The 25,357-nt window shown below is 36.2% G+C and overlaps 1 protein-coding gene across 3 annotated transcripts in view; it reads left to right on the forward strand.

Annotated features, from left to right (window-relative positions):
- LOC113051294 (piezo-type mechanosensitive ion channel component 1-like) overlaps positions 1-25,357 on the forward strand; it is a 99,431-nt gene that overhangs the window by 35,663 nt on the left and 38,411 nt on the right. For all 3 annotated transcript variants that reach the window (XM_026214903.1, XM_026214902.1, XM_026214900.1), the window contains exons 3-7: positions 9,507-9,629; positions 12,099-12,141; positions 13,071-13,224; positions 23,283-23,475; positions 23,790-24,003. In XM_026214903.1, the coding sequence (XP_026070688.1) occupies positions 9,507-9,629; positions 12,099-12,141; positions 13,071-13,224; positions 23,283-23,475; positions 23,790-24,003 (727 nt within the window). The remainder of the gene's footprint in view (positions 1-9,506; positions 9,630-12,098; positions 12,142-13,070; positions 13,225-23,282; positions 23,476-23,789; positions 24,004-25,357) is intronic.

Consider the following 25,357-nt stretch of genomic DNA (forward strand, 5'->3'; position numbering starts at 1 on the left):
AGAACCACTAGCTGTGAGCACATCCACAGTCATAACAGAAGTATGTGGCCATGAGGAGTGGCATAATAACAGTACTCAACACTAATTGTGCCTCTTCACCACTGTCATAAATCCAGTTTTGTGCTTTTTCTAGTACCAGGTACACCGGGGTTCTTATCATTAAAAGTAAAACCATTTTCATTACTGGGAATAAAAAAACTTGAATGAAAATGTATCTACTCGCTTTCTGAGTCTTTGTTTTTTTTTAGTTTACAATTTTTTTTTAAAGGACGTTACATTGACAGATAATTCAAAATGCTTTCCTTTATTCAGAGAGAGATGAATTGAGGCATCTGTTCTGTAGAATAAAGGTAATAGGGATTAGAAATGAAGAAAGAGAGGAAATGGTTTTTAAAGTGTCTGTGTGAAAATAGAATCAGAGAGAAACCAGAGTTAAAATTTGAGGAATGCAATGAAAGATTCTAAGTGGATTGAGTTATTATTTATTAAATTAGGTGACAAAATGGCAGGACCACAGTGAGTGTCTTATATATATGAATAATATATATACACATACGGTCAGAATTAAAAGAAAAGGCCAGGACACACAGTACTTGGTAAAAGGTAAATGCGCTTTTGCCATGGAAGTTCTGGTGTCACATTACACATCATTACATTAAACATTGGCATTTACTCGGGTATCAGATTTTATTTATTTATTTATTTAAACATGTTTTATTATCTTTATTTTTTTAACTCTTTAACATTTCAGTCAAACTGTCATGTTTTTGTCTCCCCTCCTTTTACAGCTTTAGCATTTTAATCCATCTTGTAAATGTCATGGGAACTAAGCTTCACTTAAAGTGGTAACTAACATCTTTTCCAACTTCAGGAATATATATGATCACAAAATAATTGTTTATTACACTGAATCTGTGCCAATATTATGAACCATAACTGTCAGCATCACTTGGCCTTTGAGTGTAGTTTGGGCTCCTCCTCAGTGTGTCCTAGAAATGTTCTCATATGTCTTGCACACATCCGGTCTGTTTCTTTGTTAGTATTATGCAATTATATAGGAGGTGTTGAATTTTATCTTCAGCTCCTTGCAATCTTTCTTATCATGTAGACAGCAGGTTAAGTAAAAATATGAATATGCAATATAATGCATATATTTAACGAAATGCTCATCTTTGTAGTAATTTTTTCTAGCTGACCAAAGAGCTTATGGACTAATGGTTTTTCTTTGGTAAATGTATTGTTACGTGGCATTGTTTACAAGTTTTACTCATTTTCAGTTTGAAACACTGAATGAGCGATTCCATGATACATTTCAGTAAGTTATACTCAGACATGGGCACAATTACATCACAAATGTTGTTACAAATTACAAATACTTGCTCGTTAAATGTATTTAATATTAAATACAACACACTGGTTTGAGAAATGTATTTAAAAAACAAATAATATGTCTTTTGAAAATACAAAAAGACTAACAATATTTAAAAGCAATCATTTGAAGTGCAAGAGACCATACCATTACATTTATCTATACTTGAGTTAGATACACATAAGAGAAATAGAAGTGCTTTCCTCTTCTTGACTTATCAACTTATAAACATGTTTCTTCGCCGCTCCTTTATCATATCAGCGTGTCAAAAATGAAGCAGTTCTGAAAAACTGTATTGTCCTACCACCTAGTCCTACTCAAAAGGATGCCTCAAGCTATTACACATGTGATTCACTGACATGGTCAACAGATGAGGTTCATTACAATTACACTGTTATGATAGTTTCCCTTGGGTTTTTGGAAGGTTTCATTAAATGCTGTTCACACATTGGCTATAAGAAGAAGTGAGCAATACTTGAAAATTATTTCATGAAACCCCTAAAAATGTAGTTTTATCCCAAAAAACAAGTAGCTAACTTAAGCTGTCAAACTAATGTCACTTGTCAGCTAGCAAGCAAAGTTGTAGTCCTTCAATAACAGGAAGTCATTTGAGCCAAAAACTGGGATAGGCTACAGCTGGCAGCACTATTAACAACACTATTGAATTAATAGACCTGTTTGATTAAGTATTTCAAATGTGTTTCAAATGCAAAATACTGTCTCTCAAAGTATTTAATGTAGGCTATTCTATTACATAAAATTAGGGAATCAGTTTTGCTGGTAAGATAAACATATTTTAGCTATTTTAGTGGAAACAGATAAATGCATATTTATAGCAGTGTATTGTCTGATTCGGCGCGTCACTGGCAAAGTATTGTAAAAAGAAAACATGCAAATCTTACCATTTTCTCCTAGTTATGTCCTTCAAATATAGTGGAATTTTTTATAATGTTGTAGAGATGACTTTACATGACATTAACACCTCCATGCAGCTGTGGTTGTACAGTAATCCAGCAGTGTCTGCCATAATATCACAGTAAGTGCGCATCATCGATCATTGTTTTCGCTAAAATATTTCTCATAACATGTGGTCTGTAGTTTAGTTTAAAGATTAATTATTGTGCACCTATAGCACTCCTCGCTTTAATAAAAATAACATGTCACAGGAAAATTGTTTATTGTTAATGAAGTTATGCAATTATGTTGTTTGTCAAATTATGCAATTTTAGCATTAATCTCTTTTAATGCGAGTGGAATATTTAATGTAAATGTGTATATCGACATGATAACGGTGTAAGGAAAATACTTAAAATAAAAAACAAACGATAACACTTTCTATGAAGCCCCTATTTATAAAACTTTATAAGGGTATTCTTAAGGCATTATAATGATTGCATAATGCATTATAAAACAACTCATCAATAATCGTAACAACAATTATAATACGTCATGATACTTACTGTACGTATTTGTGGTTATAAGTTTAAGAGTATGATTATTTTTAACACTCAATGTACACCATATTAAATCTACATTTACAGTATAATTGACTGTATCATATCTTGACATTGTTTAAGATCTGCACAGTATCTTACTACAGCTTGTGAGTGTTTAGATGTTGAGAGTTATTAGAGTGTTTAATGTGGGGCTAATTTTAATTGACTGATTTGAGCTCAATACTCCAACTGAAAAAAATATGGTTACATTTTATTTTGATGGTCCCCTTAATAGAGCTGCAACTAACGATTATTTTTTCTGTCGACTAATCTAACGATTATTTGTATTACAAAAAATAATTAATCTAATGATATTTTTTTAATTAGCTAATGAATCCTTTGGATAACTTTACAAAAAAATATAAGTACAACTTGTATTATAATATTTAAACCTTTATTCATTTTCAACCTAAGTGGTTGAAGTATTTACAGTATAAAATAAATAAGAGGCAAAGAAAATTATTTTACTATGGTAAATATGAGATTATGATAGCGTTTATAATTAAACCACAGTAGCCATAAATATACAGTTGTCATGAAATGTTCTTTAGCATCACAAACCATAAAGTGTAGTCAGGGTTCTGCTATGGTTTAGCGTGGTTTCCAGAGATCTGGAGCTGATTCTGGGTAGCTCGGTGGTTTGTGATTGTTGTCTTTTAAGGGGCCGTTCACATATCACGTCTTTTGCGCACTCAAGTTCGTTATTTCCAATGCGATAAGCGAGCTCATAATGGAAGCGACGCGGTCCCGACGCGCACGCGGTGCGACGCGCACACGGTGCGACGTGCTCGTTTTTTCCAGGTGCGTCTGCACCGCATCGAGTTAAAAACATGTAATCGATGACATCGACGCGTCGTTACAGCACTACCCCTTAATCAATCAAGCAACTATGCAAATACATACCATTTAACTCTCATTAGAGTATTAGTATGCTCAAGAATATGCCCAATAAGTTGACATTCTTGCAAAGACACTTATAGTCAGTTTATCTGTTGGTTTATCTGTTGGTTAAGTGTTAGCATATTTTTACAGTAGCAAACATACTAATACTCTAATGACCACTAGTTGATATATAGTTGCAGAGTTACTTATCAACAGCTGTCTAAAGGGTACCATCAAAATGATCAAACTGATATTACAATACAAATAGTTCAAAGAAAATGTGGCATATTACACATTCATCTGATCTAATATCTGATCTTATGGCTGTTTGAGAGAACATTTTTATTATTATAATTACTTATAAGCGGTCTTTGACCGCTTTAAGTAATGTAGCATCAGAAAAATGGCAAGATATGATATTTATAATACATAACTATGAGAAATATAATTCTGAATTCTTGTTGATTTTAATAATTACAAACTGATGAATGGAGTCAATGTTTTTAAGATTGAATGTTGTTGTGATGTTGGTATGTGCTATGTAATAAATGAGGAGTTGCTTTTTTTATATATATATATATATATATATATATATATATATATACATGAATTAGGGTTGTTTAAAATTATGTTGTGTTTTTTTTATTTTTTAGTGTTTGTAAAACCCTTCTCTCTCTTGGATTCTCTCTCTCTCTCTCTCACACACACACACACACACACTGCTTAGCTAACCTTTTTTCTTCCTCCTAATGTGGGCCATTAAATTATGTCTGAAGATTAGCATTATTGTTTTGACAGAGAAATAGGAAATGTGCAGATTGCTTCACCTTGCTTTACCTCCGTCACAGAGGTGTGGAATTCCTACAGCTACAATGTTTGCTTCTACTGTCTGGACATTACTGCGATCAGTGCTCTCAGGGGAGGCTTGCAGCAAGCTCTCAGAAGATGTGACTCAAATGACTGACATCTACATGCTTTTTCACTGGGGATAATCTGGCACTTAGAGAATTCCCACTCAGAAAATCCATGCAACTGCCACCCACAGTAAAACGAAACCTGACGTTGAACAGTATGAATGGTTTTAATAAAAAACATTTCTCTTTTTTCCTTCTGTGGATTAGATACACATTCTCTGGCCGGGAAATCCAGTGAAAACCAAGCCAGTTGTGAACAATCAGAGGCTCAGGAGAAGGGGGCTGTAGGAAAATGTAGATCACCACTACGAAATGTTAGCCTGGGTACACTTGGGTCAAATTCACATTTGTAGTTACAGTTTCCTTAGCTATCTGGGTTTCAAGCTTAATGAACTACTTCTAGAAAGATAGTAATAACTCTTTTTGCAGATGTAAAAGAGTGGCCATCATTGAACTGTGTCTCAGACGCACCGCTTTCACACTGTCTAATGCATATCGCATGCACAATTGGTAAGATCATCCTCAGAACTCAAAGGTCAAATTATGGTTGACTTAAATCAAATGATGAGGTGTAAAAGTGTGTAAATGCTTTAAGAGGATTACTTTCTTGGTAAAAGTTCACAAACAGTTTGAGGTCAACATGAAACACATTTTGTTTCTGCAATGTGTATTTCTGAGTGAAACAGGATATCAGTGAGGGGAAAAAAGTTTAGAGTCCATCTATATAATATATATATATATATATATATATATATATATATATATATATATATATATATATATATTTTTTTTTTTTTAATTATATGAATTGATGTGCACTAAATTATTGTTAGCCATTCAGTATAATTTATGTAGTCAATGTAATTTATTCCCTGTTGGATATCATGGATTTTGATCTACATAGATAGATTTGTTTTTATCCAACATTAAATACATTGTGTTGGTCCTCAATCATTTTTCATTGAAGTTTATTTAAAGTAGTTTAATTAATAATGGTGTTTTCCAAATAAATGCACGCTGGTATGTGGAGGTGATGAGACTTTCTGCATGCTTTCTCACCGCTGTATGTGGGAGAGGAAAGTTCCGGAAAGCAGCAGCGCTCTCTGGGGTGCGTCTGCCACGTGCCCCCCGCTGACAGGGTCAGAACTGGGGTTCTAGTCCCACCAGTTACTTCAGAGACTTACGTAAGCTGCGCTCTTTGCAACAACATTCACTTCCTTAACCACAGGAAGCTTGTGATACTCTTGGGAAGAGTAGTTTATCATTGTCAAGCATTATTTGTTTTTATAATGCAGTTCCATTAACTTGTATGTAACATTTGATGTAATATTAGCTTAATCTGATTTTTAACCAAGTGTAATTAATGACTCTTTAGATGAACATCAACTTTCTTTTGTACTAAACCATGTATTTTTGGCCATAGTGTGTGCATTATAAAATACTTAGAGCCTTAAAAATGTGGAAATCCTGAGTTTTGCCGATCTTCCTTACGGAGATCGCAAGTATCAGCACACTTCTCCCCAACAAGCGACACAATTTGAGGCAGCATTCATGTTGAAAGTATAAATCATTATGATTGGAGTCTCTTTTGAAGTTACTTAAACACCCATAATTGTTTGCCAAAAACATTTATCAGTACCACCAGGACTTTGCAATACTTTTTTTTTTTTTTTTTTTTTTGTAGTCAAAATGATTAAATTGCTGCAGATTTCTTCCAAAATTGTGGGTGTATTTGCAGCATTTTTATATTGTTGTGAAAATGCGTCAGTAATCACAATATAGTCAAGCTGTTAAGAGTTAGTGACAGCAAGTGTTCCCAGCAAGGCAACGGTGACACCAGCATAGAGTACTCTTCCAGATTCTATACAGAACTCCTGGTGATTCCAGCTAACCCATTGCTTCATCACAACTTCTCTATACAGCTGGGCTCATCAACCATATATCCTTCCAGGACAGCCAGAAACCTAGGAGTCATGATGGATCATCAGTTAAGCTTCACTGACCACATTGCTACAATGACCCGGTCCTGCAGGTTTGCCTTATACAACATTAGGAAGATTAGACCTTTCCTGTCAGAGCAAGCCTCCCAACTTCTTGTCCAAGCTCTTTTCTCTCCAGACTGGACTATTGTAATGCTCTCCTGGCACGGACCTTTTCCTGGACTGTGCCCAGCTGATGGAAATACCTCCCGATCTCAATTCTTTACTCATTTTCAAGAAACATCTAAAGACTCATCTTTTTCGCCAGCACTTAACCAACTAATTCTAGCACTTTTCCTTTTCTTGTCTCTCATATTTATATATTAAAAAAAAAACCTGGCTATGCGTTCTGTACTGTAGTAACTGAGACTTGTCATGGCACTTGTATACTGTTGTTGTTCTCTTGTTGATCTGACTGCTTCTATTGTTCTCGTTTGTAAGTCGCTTTGGCTAAAAGCGCCTGCTAAATGATTAAATATAATGTAAATACTAGAAATTCTATATTAGAAATGGCTTGCACACTGATACTGAATTACTATGTAATCAGTGACACTGATAAACTACACATTTCAAAAGTTATAAATGACAAGTATATCATTGTCTATTGTTGTAGTTTTAGTTTAGATTTTTCTTCTTTTTTTTTTTTCTTGATCCAATAAAATCTCTTGCTTAGTTTGGTAAGGCAGGCTGTTATTCTTTCCATAGTGACTCAGTAACTCGAAACCATTTTTGAGGTCTGTGGAGCTGTATCAAGTGCTCTAGAGCCCTGTTTCTTGTTAAAACAATCACAGCTACACGTGTCAAAACACAAGACATCACAGTCATCTAGTTGTGCAGAAAATCTCATAATGGCCCCACACATTTCACACTCCTGCTATAGTGCGTAGGTTAGAGGTAAACGGCGGTCCTGCTATCTGTGACGAGTGCTGAAGTGGCCTTTCATTGAATCTCACTGGAAACAAACCAGAAAAAAAGCCAAGACAAATAAGGCTTTGCAGAGGCCTCTCTGTGTTCATTCTTACCCAGGTGCCCTCACTCACCTTGTCTAGCCAGAATATTTCTGCTGTGATCCTGTTCGTTTTCACACATATACTAGAAAATTGAAGTACAGTTTGCATTTGCAAAGCCCCAAGCAGTGGGGAGGCCCATTTGCCATCTGACCAAAAAAACCTTTATTCTACAGGTTACATCGTGTAGCTGTGCATTTCCATCAGTGTTTTACAGTGAAGTATAACCACAAACCTCAGGTAGTACTTATTTCAGTCTGTGATTATCGACTGTGATGCTTTTTTTTCTCTTCCTATAAGGAGTGCTTATTAAGGCACTATTATTATTTGTACCTGAGGTTATTGAAAACTCCTAACCACTAAGTCGGATATTAAAGAAAATATATGGCTTGTGGAGCGTTGTGCTTGCACCTTTCTGAACAATTAGAACTTTTTTTGCATGGTGGATGATAAAAAGGATTTATAGTGAATGGTAATAGTGAATCCACTGAACTATCACTCTTTGAGTGTGCTTAATACAGAAGTCCCTTCTCTCACCCTAAATTACCATAACATTGTTTTGGTAATTATGGAAGATGTTTTATCGTTCTGCTGTGCCGCTGGAGTGCAGAACTGTGAGAGATTGTGATGAACTGAAGTGCTTGAACGCTTGAGTGATTTTTAAAGGGGGAGTCTTTACTTGCTCTCTGTATATAATTCATTCACAAGTTAAATAAAAGTTCATTTCTGTAATTAACATTAGCGCTAAGTGTTGTAGTAATAGTAGTAATATAGTTGAGTCCTAAAAATACAAAAGGTATTAAAAATTGCTTTAAAATAAAAAGAAAAATAAAAAAAAGAAAGAATAACAAGTTGAAATATGAGGTATCATTTACGTCATTGGTACAAAAGATTTGGAGGTTCTGGGTGAGCAATAGAACAGTATGAGCAATAACAATATTGATGCCTTAATAAGCAGCAGTAATTGAACCCAGTTCTACTCCCCTATAAAGCTTCACTGTGCCACACTAATACTAGTTATGTATATTCTCATTTTTTCTGTTTCTGTTTGTTGAAGTGGTGTTTACTCTATTAAAGAAGTCCGTTATATGTACCCATAATTCTCCACACTATAAATGCACTCTCAGTTGAAGTTGTGAGTTCATCCCAAATGAGTTTGAAAATTGGCCCTCATCTATATTGTTACCAAGTCGAAACTCTCTTTAAAACAAAAAAAAAAAAGTTGTGTCCTAACAGTGACCAGTTGTAGCTCTGGTTTGTAGCTTTTTACAGAAGATGTCCCAGTGCTCTTTAATCATTTATGCTTTAACAGAATTTTTTTTATTTATTTTTTTCCACAAAAAAAGTGTATTTTGACAATCCTGCTATGATTAGAATAGCTGGGCCTGCCATTGCATTTTCCTAATTTCCACAAAAGTTAAATGCTCACACATGTGCTCATTTTGCCCCATACTGCTGCGCTGTTGGAAAAACATTGTTAGAAATCCCATCTTTGGTTTGTTACAATGTAAATGTTGCAATTAAATCTTATGAGAGTTTCTGCAAAGCTTGTAAAATTATTGTTATGACAACTAGTGGGTAGGTGACATTGTGTTTCAGGATTTTCTTTTTTAATCATGATTTTTAAAGTTTTATTAAAATGTTCTCCAAACTTATGTGGACTGTACATTTCAGTTTTTTTTTAAGTGAAACCAGGCTAATTTGTAAATGCATACTGTAGAGATTTGTAATATTGACCATCATATCATTTATCAGCCTTGACATGAAGTAATTATCAACCTTCGTTAACCAAGATTTTTTTTCTAGACCAACCTTTGTGCCAACCATCAACAGCTGTGTTTTTCTTCTCTGTTCCACAGGACACACTGGACGTTACATCAAGTCTCTTTTCAGCACCAGTCTGATTTTCCTCTTGGCACATGTCAGCCTCCAGATCTGCCTATATACCATCCCCAGCCTTGATGATGCACTGGGACATAACTGTAAGTCTGACTTATTTCAGGTGAAATAAATAAATACAAATGAAAAAGAACAACAAAGCGGGGTCTCGAGTTATTACCTGGTCCAGGCTGTTCTGTAGGTAGTTGAACAGCTAACATATTCAAAGCCAACTGAACCACCATAAGCTGGTAGCTGGTTTGCCGTTCGTCCAATATGGTCTTTGTAATTATAAATGTATACTGTATAACTACATACTCACTTAAGCCCAATTCAGGCAGTAATTGTGTCTCGGGGAACCTAAGGGATTTTCAGCATTTACTGGGAGTAGTTGGACATTTTAATGCCATCCGAATCCAGGATGTCAGTGTTTTTCTCTCACCACCCACATAACAATCCCCATCCGAATTACCTACTGTTTTTTGACAAACACCAAGGTTGTATGGTGCTTTAATTGCCTTCCGAAAGAACAATTAAAAGGAGATCAATCCAAAAGTCATTTGTACATTTCTGTAAAGCCTTTTTAACACATGAATACAATAGACATACAATCATGTACTTGAAGTTATCCCTGAGATTTGAAAGCTACACTATGTACATTTTGGCTGTTTAGCCATTGAAGCATAAAACTACAAGCTTTAATGCAACTAAAATGCAACGTACAGGTAATTTTTTATCAGAAAAGTGGCATCTAGAACATAAAAAAAAAAAAAATGGACACCTACATCACCAAAGTGCTAGAAAGTTTTTACAGGAATAATTTTTCATCAGCACTTCAATACAGCGACTGGGAGCTATCAAAAAGACGAAGAAACAGAAGAAAAACACAAAAACATCTGAAATGGGCCATTATCATAGGATTACAAGCTCAGACGTCCACCGTTTATCTTCATCTGAAAGCATGCATTTCATCACTGAGGAGCTATGGAGATTTATTTTTTACAGAGAAACAATTACCATCAAATGGGCCTTTTGTACTATATTTTTAACAGCCTTATTTGTCAAAGTACAATTTTCTCAACATGAGAACAGAAGTCAGTAATGACTCACAGGTGAAAATGGTATCATCACAATCAGTGTTGAATAATTGCTTAACACGCCTGTCTTTATCAACTAAAACATTGAAAGTCACACACTGATGTTTGTCATGTTTTGTCTTCTCGGGCTGAGTAGGTACTTCTTTTGAACAAATAATGAGTTATTAGTTATAGGAGTTATGCACATTTGCAAAGATGTAGAAATGGCGTAATGACGTATGACACAAAGAACAAGCTGCTGAATCATAAGTGTTATAAATGGATGTCATTATTCCAGTCATGGCCTGTGAAATGGTGCAGGATAAATGTTGTCCCACCAGTCCTTACTCAGACTTTCACTCACAGACACCTTATTTTAGCTCCTAATTTGGACCTGAAATTTATAGGATGGCTCGTATGCTCTTCTTGAAATAGCTGCAAACCCATAATAATATTGTATGTTCATGCAGTGTGCGAATGTCAGAAGATCAAATATAACTGGAATCTTGTGGCTTACAAACTTGCGCATCAACCCAATGTCTTTATTTAGCGTTCATGTAAACACTACGTTCAAGTTCATCAATCATAATGATTTCTATCCAACTGAAACCAGCATCAGTGTCACTTAACTGCCACAAGGCACAAATGCTGTAACCTATACATATATGCACACATACTTTAAAAATATTAAAATAAATATTTAATAAATATTTAGCTTCAATCTCAAATGTGTCCAAAAAAAATAAATCTAAACTCCGTTTAAAATCCACATTCAAGCCATATTGCATCTGTGTAAGTTTTAATCTGTGTATTCAGTAACCTTCTGGTTTCAACAAGTTTATTCAAAGATGTTATGCCAAAAGCAAAATATGTTTGAAAACACAGCTGCGAGATTAAACTAAATTTTCCAACAAGGCATTCACAGATGACCGCCATTTTTGTCAAGCACAACATGTTCTTGGATATAAATCTTTTGTTGGTTCCAAAACAACAAGTCCTTTTTTCTAACCCTAAACCTTAGTACTTATAAAATCAGAAGGAAATGATACTGTATGTCAAAAGCTAATTCTAACATAAACTAAATCTGAAAATTAAAGTTAGAGAATGTTAATCCAGGACCTTGTTAGACTTGCCAAAATCACAAATTACATGATATGTAATGTAAACCATTTGAGAAGCCACAGTTATTAGCCTCTCTTATTTGAGGTTTGGACGACGTTTGCCTTCCCTTCCAAAATTGTCCAGAAAGACCAATGCAAGATGTATCATTCCCGAGTCCCACACATCTTTACGGAGTCGCCAGGCTGACTTCAAGGGCTTGTAGCCTTTGGCTGACTCTGCTAAAGGAGAGTGCAGTGGCTCATGGAAATGTTTCTGTAGCTTTGCGAGGGCATTTGCGGTTGGCTCATCTTTATTATGACAGTGTCCAGTACTTAGACCGTATTGTGACTCATTTTATCCTAAGCATACAAACCTTCTCTCTTGCTCTCTCTGTAGGCAGCTCATGGGAGACTCTGTCAAGACATATTGGAGTGTCCAGGTATGTAGAGAATGAGAGCATGTTATATGTGAGGCGTCACATGAAAAAAAAACTATTTTCTTTTCTTTTTCGTTTATTTTCTTTTCTACATGAAAAGTCTAAAAGTCTACATTTTCTAATCTGTATAACATCATATTGCTCAGATAAGGCACTTAACAGCTGAATAGCTCCTAATAGTTGACTTCCGGTCAATAGAAATTGTATTAGTCACAGGGATAGAAAAAAGAAAAATTCCACAGGAAGTCACGTGACCGACAGATCATTAATAGCTGGTCTATGTGGTAATTACAGTACATAGGTCAAGACATCCAAACAGTCATTTCATAAATGTAACCTAAATCTAACCTAAAATGTAACCTATGATCCGAAACATGTAAGTAGTAGCATCATTGCATGGCTGCTCGCTTTAATGTTAACCTAGAAAAATGTGCGCTATTCAATGGTTTATGTGGAGTGTGGCAGCTGAATAGTAGCCCACTCACTCGGTGAGATCATTTGCATTTAACTTAAAATAATCCCAATTTTTTTGTCATACAGATAAAAGAAACACATCTATAAAAGGTCTTTTATTTCTGTGCACTCACAAAAACAACAAAACATTGTTATGAAAGCAATCGGGGTGAACTTTTTGCCGTCTAGGTATCTGTGAACTTTAGCGCATCAAAAAAATAAAATAAAAAGGATTATAATTACCCCCCCCCCCCCAGTGCATTCATAATCATTGCTTTTGCCATGCAATGTGGCGAGCTTTATTTGTGCACTTGAGCGCCAATGGGCAATTAAAGGCTCATTATTATGAATTTTATGGTTTAATATTAATATAAACGTGAGATTAGTCGACTAATTGCTTTAAACGAACAACTGTTAGTAATCAGAAAAATATTTAGTCGAGGGCAGCCCTATAGCTGAGTCTGAGGTTGCTTTTGCAGGCTTCCTCTGGAGGATCCTTGGAGCATTGTTTGGATTCTGACCCCAGATCTTGGCATCTTCATCATTTCTCTGATCACCCTGATACTGTGTAGCCGTCTGTTGAAGAAGCGAGAGGAGGGTCCCAATACTCACATGTCTACATTTCTCCAGGAGGTAAGCTGAGCTGAGCATAGACCAGGCCCAATACTGATCTACTGTTCTGTTTATGTTTGAGCAGCTTATCATGAGACTGTCCTGAGTAATGCTGCTTTAGTCGTGGCCTGCTGCAGTGGCTAGTGCTGATGTAATCCACTGATTGCGGTTTCACTGACTGGATGTGTGAGTGTGAGTCAGGGGTCTTATCATTCTGCTGGGAGGCAAACATTTGTTTGCATTCATCCAGACTGATACAGTGAGTGCTTCAGAGGCCAAATTTAGATTTTTGAAAAGTTAAGGTTGATTATATAACAAGTTTCATGATCTTCAAAAAATATCCTAAGATCCAGTGGTCCCAAAAATGTTTGGACACATAAACCAGACTTAAAACTGCACAAATGCACCAAATTTTTTGGTTTCATATTACTGCTTTTCTTTATTTATTTTGTATGTATTTTATTTTTATATTGGCAAGCAAATGAGATATCATCAGAAACAACTGCATGTTCTGTTTTATTGCTGAGTCTTATATCCATAAAATAATCTGCACTTAGTAGTCTTAGATGCAAGTAAATTTTGACCACAGTGTACATGCACCATGCTTCCACATTATTATGGTATCTTCGATTTAAGAATCACCTGCCTCTTTACATCATGTATAAATGTAGTTGATCATTTTATAAGTTGGTAAGATGTATCCTTCCTGTCTAAGTATATATTATGCCTTCCAGACATTGCGTAAAAATGCCTTGCAGGACTAATTCTGCCAAGCTCAAAGTGCTACATAAGTATACCTTGTGTTGATGTGCTCATGTATTTGGCCTGTGTGTACACTTGTAAACAGAAGGCAATTGAAGGGACTGTTTTTGGTCCAGAAAGTTTTATTTTGTTGGATTGAAAATGAATGAACTGAAAATGAAAATACTATGTAATGCAAGTGTATGTGTGTGTCTGTGTGACCAGGGAACATTTATAAAAAAAAAAGGTTTTCTTTGAGGGTTGTGTTTAGGGGTAGGGTTAGGGGGATATAATATAGTTTGTAGTGCAGTATAAACATCATTATGACTATGGAATTTCACTAAGAAGCATGAAAAGCAATTGTGTTTGTCGGTGTGTGTGTGTGCCTGTCTCTCTCTGTGTGTGTAAAACACTATGGCAAAACCATTATTTAAAAAATATGCTGCCAAAACTTGTAGCCCTAATCACAAGGTCACATGGCAACTAAAATCACTCATTTTTGTTTTGTATTGTGATGGTGTACATGAATATTTGCATAATTCTCACAAACATAGCAACAAGAATTAAAAAAGAACAACAACAAAAAAGTAAAATAGAAACAGAAGCATTACCCAGCGTCACTATGACTATTGCTCATATAGTCTTAGTGATTTGACCAAAAACCAGAGCAACATGCAGTTTATTTACGAAAGCTGAGCTATTACTTTTGTAAGTGATTAGACTTGAGTTGAAAGTTTGGCAAAAAGAATTCTTCTTCTTCTTTGGTGGACGACAAAACAAAAGAAAAAATCCCATAGACTGAAGCTGTGTCTGGAAAACATATCAAAGAAACTTGACGACTTCTCTTCGATCTCCACCCTGTGCATTTCTTTTCATTTTTTTCCCCCGTTTGACTCACCATTGCACCATCCAGCACTGTACAGTTGCCTAGAGTCTGACAACTTCCTGCTGCTGTTGCCGAGGCAACAACATCAACAAACACTTGCTGGCTGGCTCGCTATGTGTCAGCATAGAAAAATAGGATCTTTATAAGATCAATTAGCAATAGAGGCCCAAAGTGCTAAACCAGGCATGCGTGTCTGCTTTACTGGAATCTACCAGTAGATACTGTTTCAACATTATATATAGCACTTATATAAATGTTATTTCCAGACATCTTCAAAGCTGACCTCTTCTTAACTGATTCTTTTCTACCCTACAATGCAAAATAATGGGTAAAATACAGCAATGTATTGTTAAATATAAGTAGTTCTTTTAAATGTGGCATCTAAGTTTATATATTTGCGAATATGAATCAGTATTGAGACCTGTTTCTCAAGACCTTTTTATTATTATTATTATTATTATTATTATTATTATTATTTTGGACGTTTCACTTGTATGTTTTACTTTTCTCATTACCAAAAGACCTCTGCAACAGTGTAACAACTGCGTCATCATGCCAAAATTCTGTGTATTATTGCATTGTAGCCAACCAGCTTCCACCTTCATTGTAAATTGGTGTAGGAACAACATAATTAGGATACATTCCAAAGCACTGCCTATGGCCTGTAGTACAGGACTGAGTGAATAGCCTTTGTTAATTGTGGGCACAGCACTTGGAGTCTGATGCCAGTTCATTCAGATGAAGTGCGTCTATACTGTATATGTCTCTGCACTTGCTGCTTTACTGAAGAGAAAAGAAATGCTGCAACAAAAAACCAATGTCCATGCAATGATTTCCACAATAAATGCAATATAGTTGTTTTGAAAACTTTTAACTTTAAATGCAAACATAGAATTGTCAGTGAAATCACAAAAACGAATTGTTTCAATAAAATAAAAGCACTAATTTGTTTTTAATTACATGTATTATTCTTTATTTAATGTGGACAGTTAAGGCGGTCGCACACCGGACGAGAAGCGCTGCGTCGCGTCGCGCCACATGTAGGACAACTCGAGGTATTGCACACTGGACACGCACATTCTATATGCGCGAGCTCAGTTTCGCAGCAAGATGGATGAGTTTTAACTTCATCTATTATTATTATTTTAAATATATGATTTTAATTGATAAAAGCTGAGTTTTGAACGTTAATTAATTAAAAGAATCGGTGTTATAATAAGTCTGTTATTGTTTTGTTGTATCTGTTGTCTAGCCAACTGTGCAGCCTGACTGAAAACGTAACCAAACACTTTGTAATGTTTTATTTGAATGTAACAAGTGTACTGTATTTTAGTTTCAGTTTCAGTTTATAACATCTGGGTTTTTTAATATAAAACTATGCAGATGGCGCTCTGTGGCGCGGTAGAAATTTGAACAGCGTTCTGAGTCGTAGCTGGGCGCCGCGGACAGACGCCGAATGGCGCCGCCGGTGTGTGTACACTCATAGAGAATAATGTGTTCGAATTTTAAAGACGTGGCGCGACGCGGCACTGCGCTTCTCGTACGGTGTGCGACCCTCTTTAGTCATGTTTTTTTAGGTGGTGTACTTATGAAGTTATTAAAACTTATAAATAAAGAAGGGTCTTAAATACACTCTTAACATTCAGGTGCACAATAGGTACATGGAAAACTCTGAAAGGGAAATGGAAAATAATAATAAACTTTTATTCTTTTATTGTTTTTCATAACATCAAACACGTTTTATATATATATATATATATATATATATATATATATATATATATATATATATATAAAACATTTTCAAGAATCGGCTTCAAACACATCTCTTCCATCTTTATTTGACCCTCTAACTTTATCACTCACTATTCTAATTCTATTCTTAAAAACAATTATAATAATCTAACTACCTGTCTAATCTTTTTGTATTCTATTTTCTTTTTATTTATTTATAAAAAAATACCTCTAACACTAGCTTGCTCTATTCTTTTTCTATTATATCAATTTTCTTTCTTTTTATTTATTATATTATTTAAAAGCCTTTGCTACGTGTACTGCATTTAAGTTAACTGAAACTTGTTATGGCACATCATTGCTCTTTTGTTGTTTTTGATTGCTTCCATTGTCGTCATTTGTAAGTCGCTTTTATTCAAAGCATCTGCTAAATGACTAAATGTAAATGTAAATATTCATAAGCTATACAAAGTAAGAAACTGCTTGGTTTAGTTGGTATTCCTGTGTTGGTAAAACAGGTTTTTAGTAAATCAACCTAGTAGTAATATGTAATATGTATGTATAATATGTATACTCTTTAGGCCCTGGTATACTTCAAGCAAAATCAAATAATGATTTGATGTGACGTCATTTTGAACAAACTAAGGCCAAAATGAAATTAAGTTTTCTCCAGCAGTTAAAAGCTTTGTACTTCTAGTGGTCCACTGAAATTATTTAATATGTAGGAATGCTCAAGGGCTTTGCTTTCTTTGACTAGAAAGTCTTCTCCAGTTCATTTCTTCTGTTCAGTCCGATGTTCAGATTAGATTAATTAGATTAGATTAGATTAGATTCAACATTATTGTCATTGCACAGATGCGAGCAAAAAGACATGAATACACATTTTGCATATTTCTTTCAGAGAGTGTGCAGCCAAATCACTTATTAAGGTTTAGATTGGCCTGAAGAATCATTCCAAAGGGCAGCTGATGCCTTATTGCAGCTATGTGTTTAGTGTTGGAGAGGGTGTTAATAGGGTCACATGAGACTGTGGAATGAGGGAGGACACTGACACGGAATACTGAAACGCATATTTGCAACACTGAGTTGAACAGTCTCAAAAAGATGGGAAGAATCCAATCTTCCTAAAGGAGTTTAACACAGGTTTCATATTCAGGGTCAAAAGATTGACAAAAGGACAGATGGACTAAGAAGTAAAACAAAGTTCATCCTGCACAATTAGACTTTTGACATAACGTCTGGTCCTCAGCGTTTATGGGCAGTTTTGCGGCCAGACTTGTAATTTCAGCCTTTAAACAGAACACCCACGGAAAGTCGAACCAATAGGGCCAGCTCAAATCTGATTGGCTGACTTTATGCAACCTTCTCAAAACATTAGAACAGTCCAGCTGAGACTATGGAAATGCACTGTAAAAATCAAGAATGTATGTTGGACTATCCCCTTTAAAAACAGTTCCAAAAGTTATAGAGTATAAAGTCTCATTGACACCAAGGGCCCTATCATACACCCGGCGCAGTGCGGCGCAAGGCTCAGCTCAAGTGTGTTTGTTAGTTTCAGTCCAGCGCCATTCACATTTTCCTGTCCAGCGCCACGTCGTTTAATTAGCAAATGCATTTGCACCCATTTGTGTGCCCATGGGCGTGCTTGTCTAAAAAAGAGGTGTGTTCAGGCGCATTGCTATTTTAAGGAGCTGAAAATAGACTGCGCCATAGACCAACTCAAACCTGGTCCAAAGGCAATGGCGCAATATGCTTTTGTTATTTAAAGAGCGCGTTGTTAGAAAATGCACCTCTGGGCGGGTCCACAGTGCACGTGACTTTGCTTATTACACACAGGGATGCCCATCACACAAACATAACAAATATTAAAAACAAAAGGATTACAGTGTAAAATTATATTATTGTGTAGGCTACATAAATATAAAAATGTAATGTAGTCATTGCATGTATTAGAATTAGGCTACCTATTTGCAATTCAGCCTATTACTAATAATGATGAATGAAATTGGCTAATTAATTGAACAATCGTGCCAATACACACACATATATTAACTGACTCATCACGCAGAGCTAATGCCTGCTTGTCCCATAGATGATCTGCTCGCACGCTTTAACTTTGAGCAGATCGGTTTCTTCGCTTGAGAAGTGTTCAGCTTTTCCGCCAACAAATTCCGCCAACAAATTCCGCCATGTAAATAGCGATCCTCCATGGCGCGAGCGCATCTCGCTCTTAAAGGGAATGGGAGATGACACTCTGAGTAGTGTATTGAACGTTAAGCCCATTACTCATTAAGAGAATAGGGACAACCCATTCCAAAAATGCTGCCCGGCACATGGACCGTTTTTCTGTCGTTAAAATACCAAAAGTGGATTTGGACATGCCCTGAGTGCACCTGCGCCGTGCGCTTTACACTTTGCATTTAGTTCGTTTAAATAGGGCCCCAAGAACCTTTACTATAGAATGCTGAAGGAATCATTTAATTTTGTGACCCACCCTGAAGTTAGCATCGCCCTGGTTTACTTAAGGGTTTTTCCATTGACTTTTGTATTATTGCAGAGAATAAGCCGTGTGACCTTCAAAAGTGTATTATACTTGCACGTGTATCTTCAAATGAACACAGCTTTTCAAATACAGTTGTCACAAGTTAAAAGGTATAGGCTGTAAACAAACTACACCACTATCACATGACTATAATATCAAGGTTCCACCAACTCTTTCAATCTTTATTTAAATCTTTAAAATTTGCAAGTTATAATGTTTGAGTTAGAATAGTTTTCAAGAGTGGGATTATAAACACAATGAGGATGTAAAAGCAGACTAGTGAGTAGATGAGTTTTGACCAAGAGGATGTTTAAAGTTTCCGACAACTTCTATAGTCCCAATTAGCAAACACCTTTTTCAAGACACATAAAAGATGCAATGTTTTTTTTTTTTTTTAATTCACAATTGATGTACTAGTGATGTATTTTCTGCCAGAGAATAAAATGCTAAAACATTTTGACAAGCCCACTCAAATGGATGTGATAACCTGTTTCTGGGTTTCAGGGCTCGTTCCTGCAGTACTCTGTAATGATGTCTATATTAGCATCCACACCAGTAGATGATAATTTTATGCTTATTATTACATAGTAATCATGCAGTGTTTTAAATACTATAGTTCTTTAAAGTTTGTGGTTTCTGATTGGTTGCCAATGTTATTATTGTTTGTCAGCTGAAAATAGAATTGTTCCTTTGTGTTATCATCAAGTTGTGGTGTGGACTCCTATTTTACCTATACCTATATTATAAATTATAGCTATAGTTATCATCCTTGGAGTGAACAGGCCTTAACGCTCTACTTTGAATCTTTTTGATGCCCTCATAACAGACAGTGCTATTGAGCCTTCTATCTTCGGCTGCAGTTGCACCAATTTTTATCCCGTCAGTTCAGTAACAGATGGGATACACACACTCTTATTTACACATTAGTAGCTGTCTTTGCTTTGTTGTAAGATTCTACGTTTATTTCAGAAGTTTATTCAAGCAGAGGTGTACGTGCCAGCAAGAACAGGTGGATGTTTGTAGATTTCTCACATATGTGAAAGAATCCCAAGTTTTTTAATAAACCAGTGTGGAACTGACATTGTACCAAATCACCAGTTTGAAAGCTGTGTGTGTGTGTGTGTATGTGTTTTACACTATAAAGGTATCAAATGATGGATCAAGGGATCAAGGTGTGGCTGGTTAGTGTGGTTCAGTTAGTTTGTGTATATAGATATGTGATTGCGCTTAGATCTGCATGATTGGTCTGAGACTGGCTGAGTGAGGTGGCCTCGTCTAAATGAAATCAAACTCTGGAGCAGTTTGGTTCTGGTGAGAAGGCAATTTGACCCAAAGAAACAAGTTGTATCCTAATTCATAATGGGAAATGCCCTTCTACAAAACAGGTGCATTGAACATGCTGTATATATACACACACATAGTTGTATATTCTCTCTCTCTCTCTCTCTCTCTCTCTCTCTCTCTCTCTCTCTCTCTCTCTCTCTCTCTCTCTCTCTCTCTATATATATATATATATAACATATACAGTATTGTTCAAAATAATAGCAGTACAATGTGACTAACCAGAATAATCAAGGTTTTTCGTATATTTTTTTACTGCTACGTGGCAAACAAGTTACCAGTAGGTTCAGTAGATTCTCAGAAAACAAATGAGACCCAGCATTCATGATATGCACGCTCTTAAGGCTGTGCAATTGGGCAATTAGTTGAATTAGTTGAAAGGGGTGTGTTCAAAAAAATAGCAGTGTGGCATTCAATCACTGAGGTCATCAATTTTGTGAAGAAACAGGTGTGAATCAGGTGGCCCCTATTTAAGGATGAAGCCAACACTTGTTGAACATGCATTTGAAAGCTGAGGAAAATGGGTCGTTCAAGACATTGTTCAGAAGAACAGCGTACTTTGATTAAAAAGTTGATTAGAGAGGGGAAAACCTATAAAGAGGTGCAAAAAATGATAGGCTGTTCAGCTAAAATGATCTCCAATGCCTTAAAATGGAGAGCAAAACCAGAGAGACGTGGAAGAAAACGGAAGACAACCATCAAAATGGATAGAAGAATAACCAGAATGGCAAAGGCTCAGCCAATGATCACCTCCAGGATGATCAAAGACAGTCTGGAGTTACCTGTAAGTACTGTGACAGTTAGAAGACGTCTGTGTGAAGCTAATCTATTTTCAAGAATCCCCCGCAAAGTCCCTCTGTTAAAAAAAAGGCATGTGCAGAAGAGGTTACAATTTGCCAAAGAACACATCAACTGGCCTAAAGAGAAATGGAGGAACATTTTGTGGACTGATGAGAGTAAAATTGTTCTTTTTGGGTCCAAGGGCCACAGGCAGTTTGTGAGACGACCCCCAAACTCTGAATTCAAGCCACAGTACACAGTGAAGACAGTGAAGCATGGAGGTGCAAGCATCATGATATGGGCATGTTTCTCCTACTATGGTGTTGGGCCTATTTATCGCATACCAGGGATCATGGATCAGTTTGCATATGTTAAAATACTTGAAGAGGTCATGTTGCCCTATGCTGAAGAGGACATGCCCTTGAAATGGTTGTTTCAACAAGACAATGACCCAAAACACACTAGTAAACGGGCAAAGTCTTGGTTCCAAACCAACAAAATTAATGTTATGGAGTGGCCAGCCCAATCTCCAGACCTTAATCCAATTGAGAACTTGTGGGGTGATCTCAAAAATGCTGTTTCTGAAGCAAAACCAAGAAATGTGAATGAATTGTGGAATGTTGTTAAAGAATCATGGAGTGGAATAACAGCTGAGAGGTGCCACAAGTTGGTTGACTCCATGCCACACAGATGTCAAGCAGTTTTAAAAAACTGTGGTCATAGAACTAAATATTAGTTTAGTGATTCACAGGATTGCTAAATCCCAGAAAAAAAAAATGTTTGTACAAAATAGTTTTGAGTTTGTACAGTCAAAGGTAGACACTGCTATTTTTTTGAACACACCCCTTTCAACTAATTGCCCAATTGCACATCCTTAAGAGCGTGCATATCATGAATGCTGGGTCTTGTTTGTTTTCTGACAATCTACTGAACCTACTGGTAACTTGTTTGCCACGTAGCAATAAAAAATATACTAAAAACCTTGATTATTCTGGTTAGTCACATTGTACTGCTATTATTTTGAACAATACTGTATATGTTGTTGGAATGAAGGCTCGTTTACATTTGTTAAGGAATGTGTAATGACAGATAAAGCCACGGCGCTAACTTGTAAATCCATCTTGATGGATGATGCTATAAGCGGAATCCCAGAACCTAAAGAGGTGCACTTTGGCCAATGAGAGAACAGTTTTATATGACTTACATACAATTTTGTTAAGCTCTGGAACATTGCCTTACAATCAATTCCTCACCTCTGCATTGTTTGCTTTGTACTAAAACAGGGGTTTCAAGTAACAGTTTGCACAGAAGTTTTTTATTTTACTTTTTGTCATCATTTACTCACCCTCATGTTGTTATAAACATAAATGTTGTCCTTTCTTCTGTTGAACAGAAAAGCAGATATTTTGAAGAATGTTTGGTAACCAGACAGTTGCTGGTAGCCATTGACTTCTATAGTTTGGGGGGAGAAACAATGCGCAGCTGTTTGGTTACCAACATTCTTAAAAATATCTTTGTGTTCAGGTCAGAAAATGCCTGTTTACTCTGCAGGCATTATGGACCTGTTCGACCACATCAGGTTTCTGGTTTGAATAGTGTTTCAGCTTTCATCCAAAAGCACTTCATGATGCAAACATGCCTGACTCTGCAGGTCAGATATGATTGCTATGACCCTGAAGAGCCAATAGTAACAAACTCTCACATGTGTATTCAAGTGTACATGCCTGGGAAAACCTTTTTGATGTTTTGTTCACATTTTACATACCTCAGCTTCTGTCTCTTCCTGTATCTATTTCTCAGTTTCTCTGAGACAGTACATTTGTTTTTCCAGTGCTTTCAAATGCTGACATCCTTAATCTTGGTTTTTAAGTTTGGGACACCAGCTTAGCAATTTCACATATCTTTATGGTAGAACTTTTCCATTCTCTAAGATTAATGAACACAAGTAGAAATCGAAATGCATGTATAGGATTTGGAATAAAAACGTAATTCTCATATGGCCTATTTTTTCATCCCAGCACTAATTAAATCTTTCCCACGTCCTCTTCTTTTTAGGATGATGAAATAGAAGATGATGATGAAGAAGGAGAAGATGAGGAAATGTTATCCTGTAGTGAGACAGAAGAAGAGGAGAGTCCTTACTCAAGCAGTGGGGCGGCACAGTTAGCTGCCCGCCTCCGTGCCACAGCACAGCGCTTTCTCAAGAACATGGGCCGCATCCTGGCCATCACACTACTAGCACTAGCTGGTAAGAGAGTCAGGGAACAGATGTAACAAAGTTGAGCAATATAAACAAATGATATGTTTTTTATGTTTGCATACTTTTTGGCTAATATATTCCGTTCTCTTGCATAGCATTGAATGTAAGGTCAAGGCTCCCACAGTAGTAATAATATTACTTAAAAAATAATTGTGTTTTACAGCTGGGACACAACTGTTGCACTTAGCAGAACGTTAGATGATATCATGCTTTTGAAGATAGGAACATGTGTAGATAATGTTTTTTGTCTTATCTCATTGTGGATGTGATTTGACTTTGAACTCACGTCTTTCTCTTTCCAGGAATCACTTTACCTTCTTCATTCTCTGCCTTCTACTTCCTTCTCTTTATTGGAGTGTGCACATGGTGGGCTTGCCACTTTCCCATCAGCCATCTGGGATTTAATGCATTGTGCGTGATGGTGGCCTTCTTCACAGGGGGACACCTGGTGTGTCTTTACATGTATCAAAGCTCATTTGCGCAAGACATGTTCTCCCCAGCGAGCCTGTGGGCCAGGTATTGTTGTTCATTGCTCTCAATTATCTTTAAATTCACTGTACTGCACATTCAGTAATTCTGTGACTTCGTGGCATCATTTTTACTGTCCTGTTATTTGAAAGGTTTCTCTGATTTGTTGAAGTAGCGTGTGTACCTAGTTCAACATCCGTATTTGTCCTGGAATAACATTCCTGTAAACCAACGAGCCTGGTAACTCTGATTTTTAGAAGTAGGACAACATCGACACCATTTCCTGAGTCAACATCTTTTGTTGGTCCTGGGAAAAAACTGCTATCAAACAATACAGATTGAGTTTGGATTAAGCATAAGGCTGGGTTTGGAACCATCAGGTATTAACCATTAGGTTAGGGATGCTGATCCAGGAAAACCGTCTATTTGGCAAAATCACAGTGACCATTATTGGTATTACACTAAGAAAGTACTGTGGTGTTATTATGGTGCAATGATGGCATTACATTTGAATACATTGGTACGCTGATTGGAACCTTGGTAATATAAAATGGCCGCATTCATAAAATATTGTGTTTATATTGTTCTCTGATGTGCTTCAGACAATAGGGTAAGATTCCCCCCTTAAGAATGTTTTGATTTAGATATAATTTTAGCATGCAATAGAAATCATTTGTAGCAAATGTACTGACCACTAACCTTTGTCCAGTTTTATAGTTTTTAGTATCACTGAGCTACAGTATTTGGAATAATAGCGTTTAATAGAACGGAGTTAGGTAACGACGTTATTTTTTCAGTAACTTGGTAATCTAACTAATTAATTTTCCCGTCGTTACAACGCTGTTACCATTACTGAAAGTTAAATGCGGTGCGTTACTATGCATTGATTTAATAAACTATGCAATCCGAACACACCCCTGGCTCACACAGCGAGTGTGGAGGTGGGTTAAAAACGAGATTCATGTGTTTCATGGTAGCCAATCAGAGCCAGTGTTTTTACACACATGCCGGCACACGCGCCAGGACCAGCAGCGCCAAACACACACACACACGCAACAGCTACACAGAGATTCGCTGGTAACGAGTTACTTTTATTATAGAGTAATTCAGTTACTAACTCAGTTACTTTTTGGAACAAGTAGTGAGTAACTATAACTAATTACTTTTTTAAAGTAACGTTCCCAACAGTGCTGAGCTACTGATATAGTTATTCTAGTTTATTAATGTTTTGAATTGTTTGATTTCAGTTAATGTTAATCTTTATTTCTCAGTAATCTTTTTTTAAAGTAACTGTCCATATAAAAATTTGTCATTACTTGTATTCTTCTCCATCTCACGTTCATAACATGAGGATTGTGTTAAGGCAGAGTGTGACGTAAATGTGCGAGTCATTGCTGATCTA

This window comes from Carassius auratus, chromosome 32 (genome assembly GCF_003368295.1).
Source record: "Carassius auratus strain Wakin chromosome 32, ASM336829v1, whole genome shotgun sequence".
Lineage (NCBI taxonomy): Eukaryota > Metazoa > Chordata > Actinopteri > Cypriniformes > Cyprinidae > Carassius > Carassius auratus.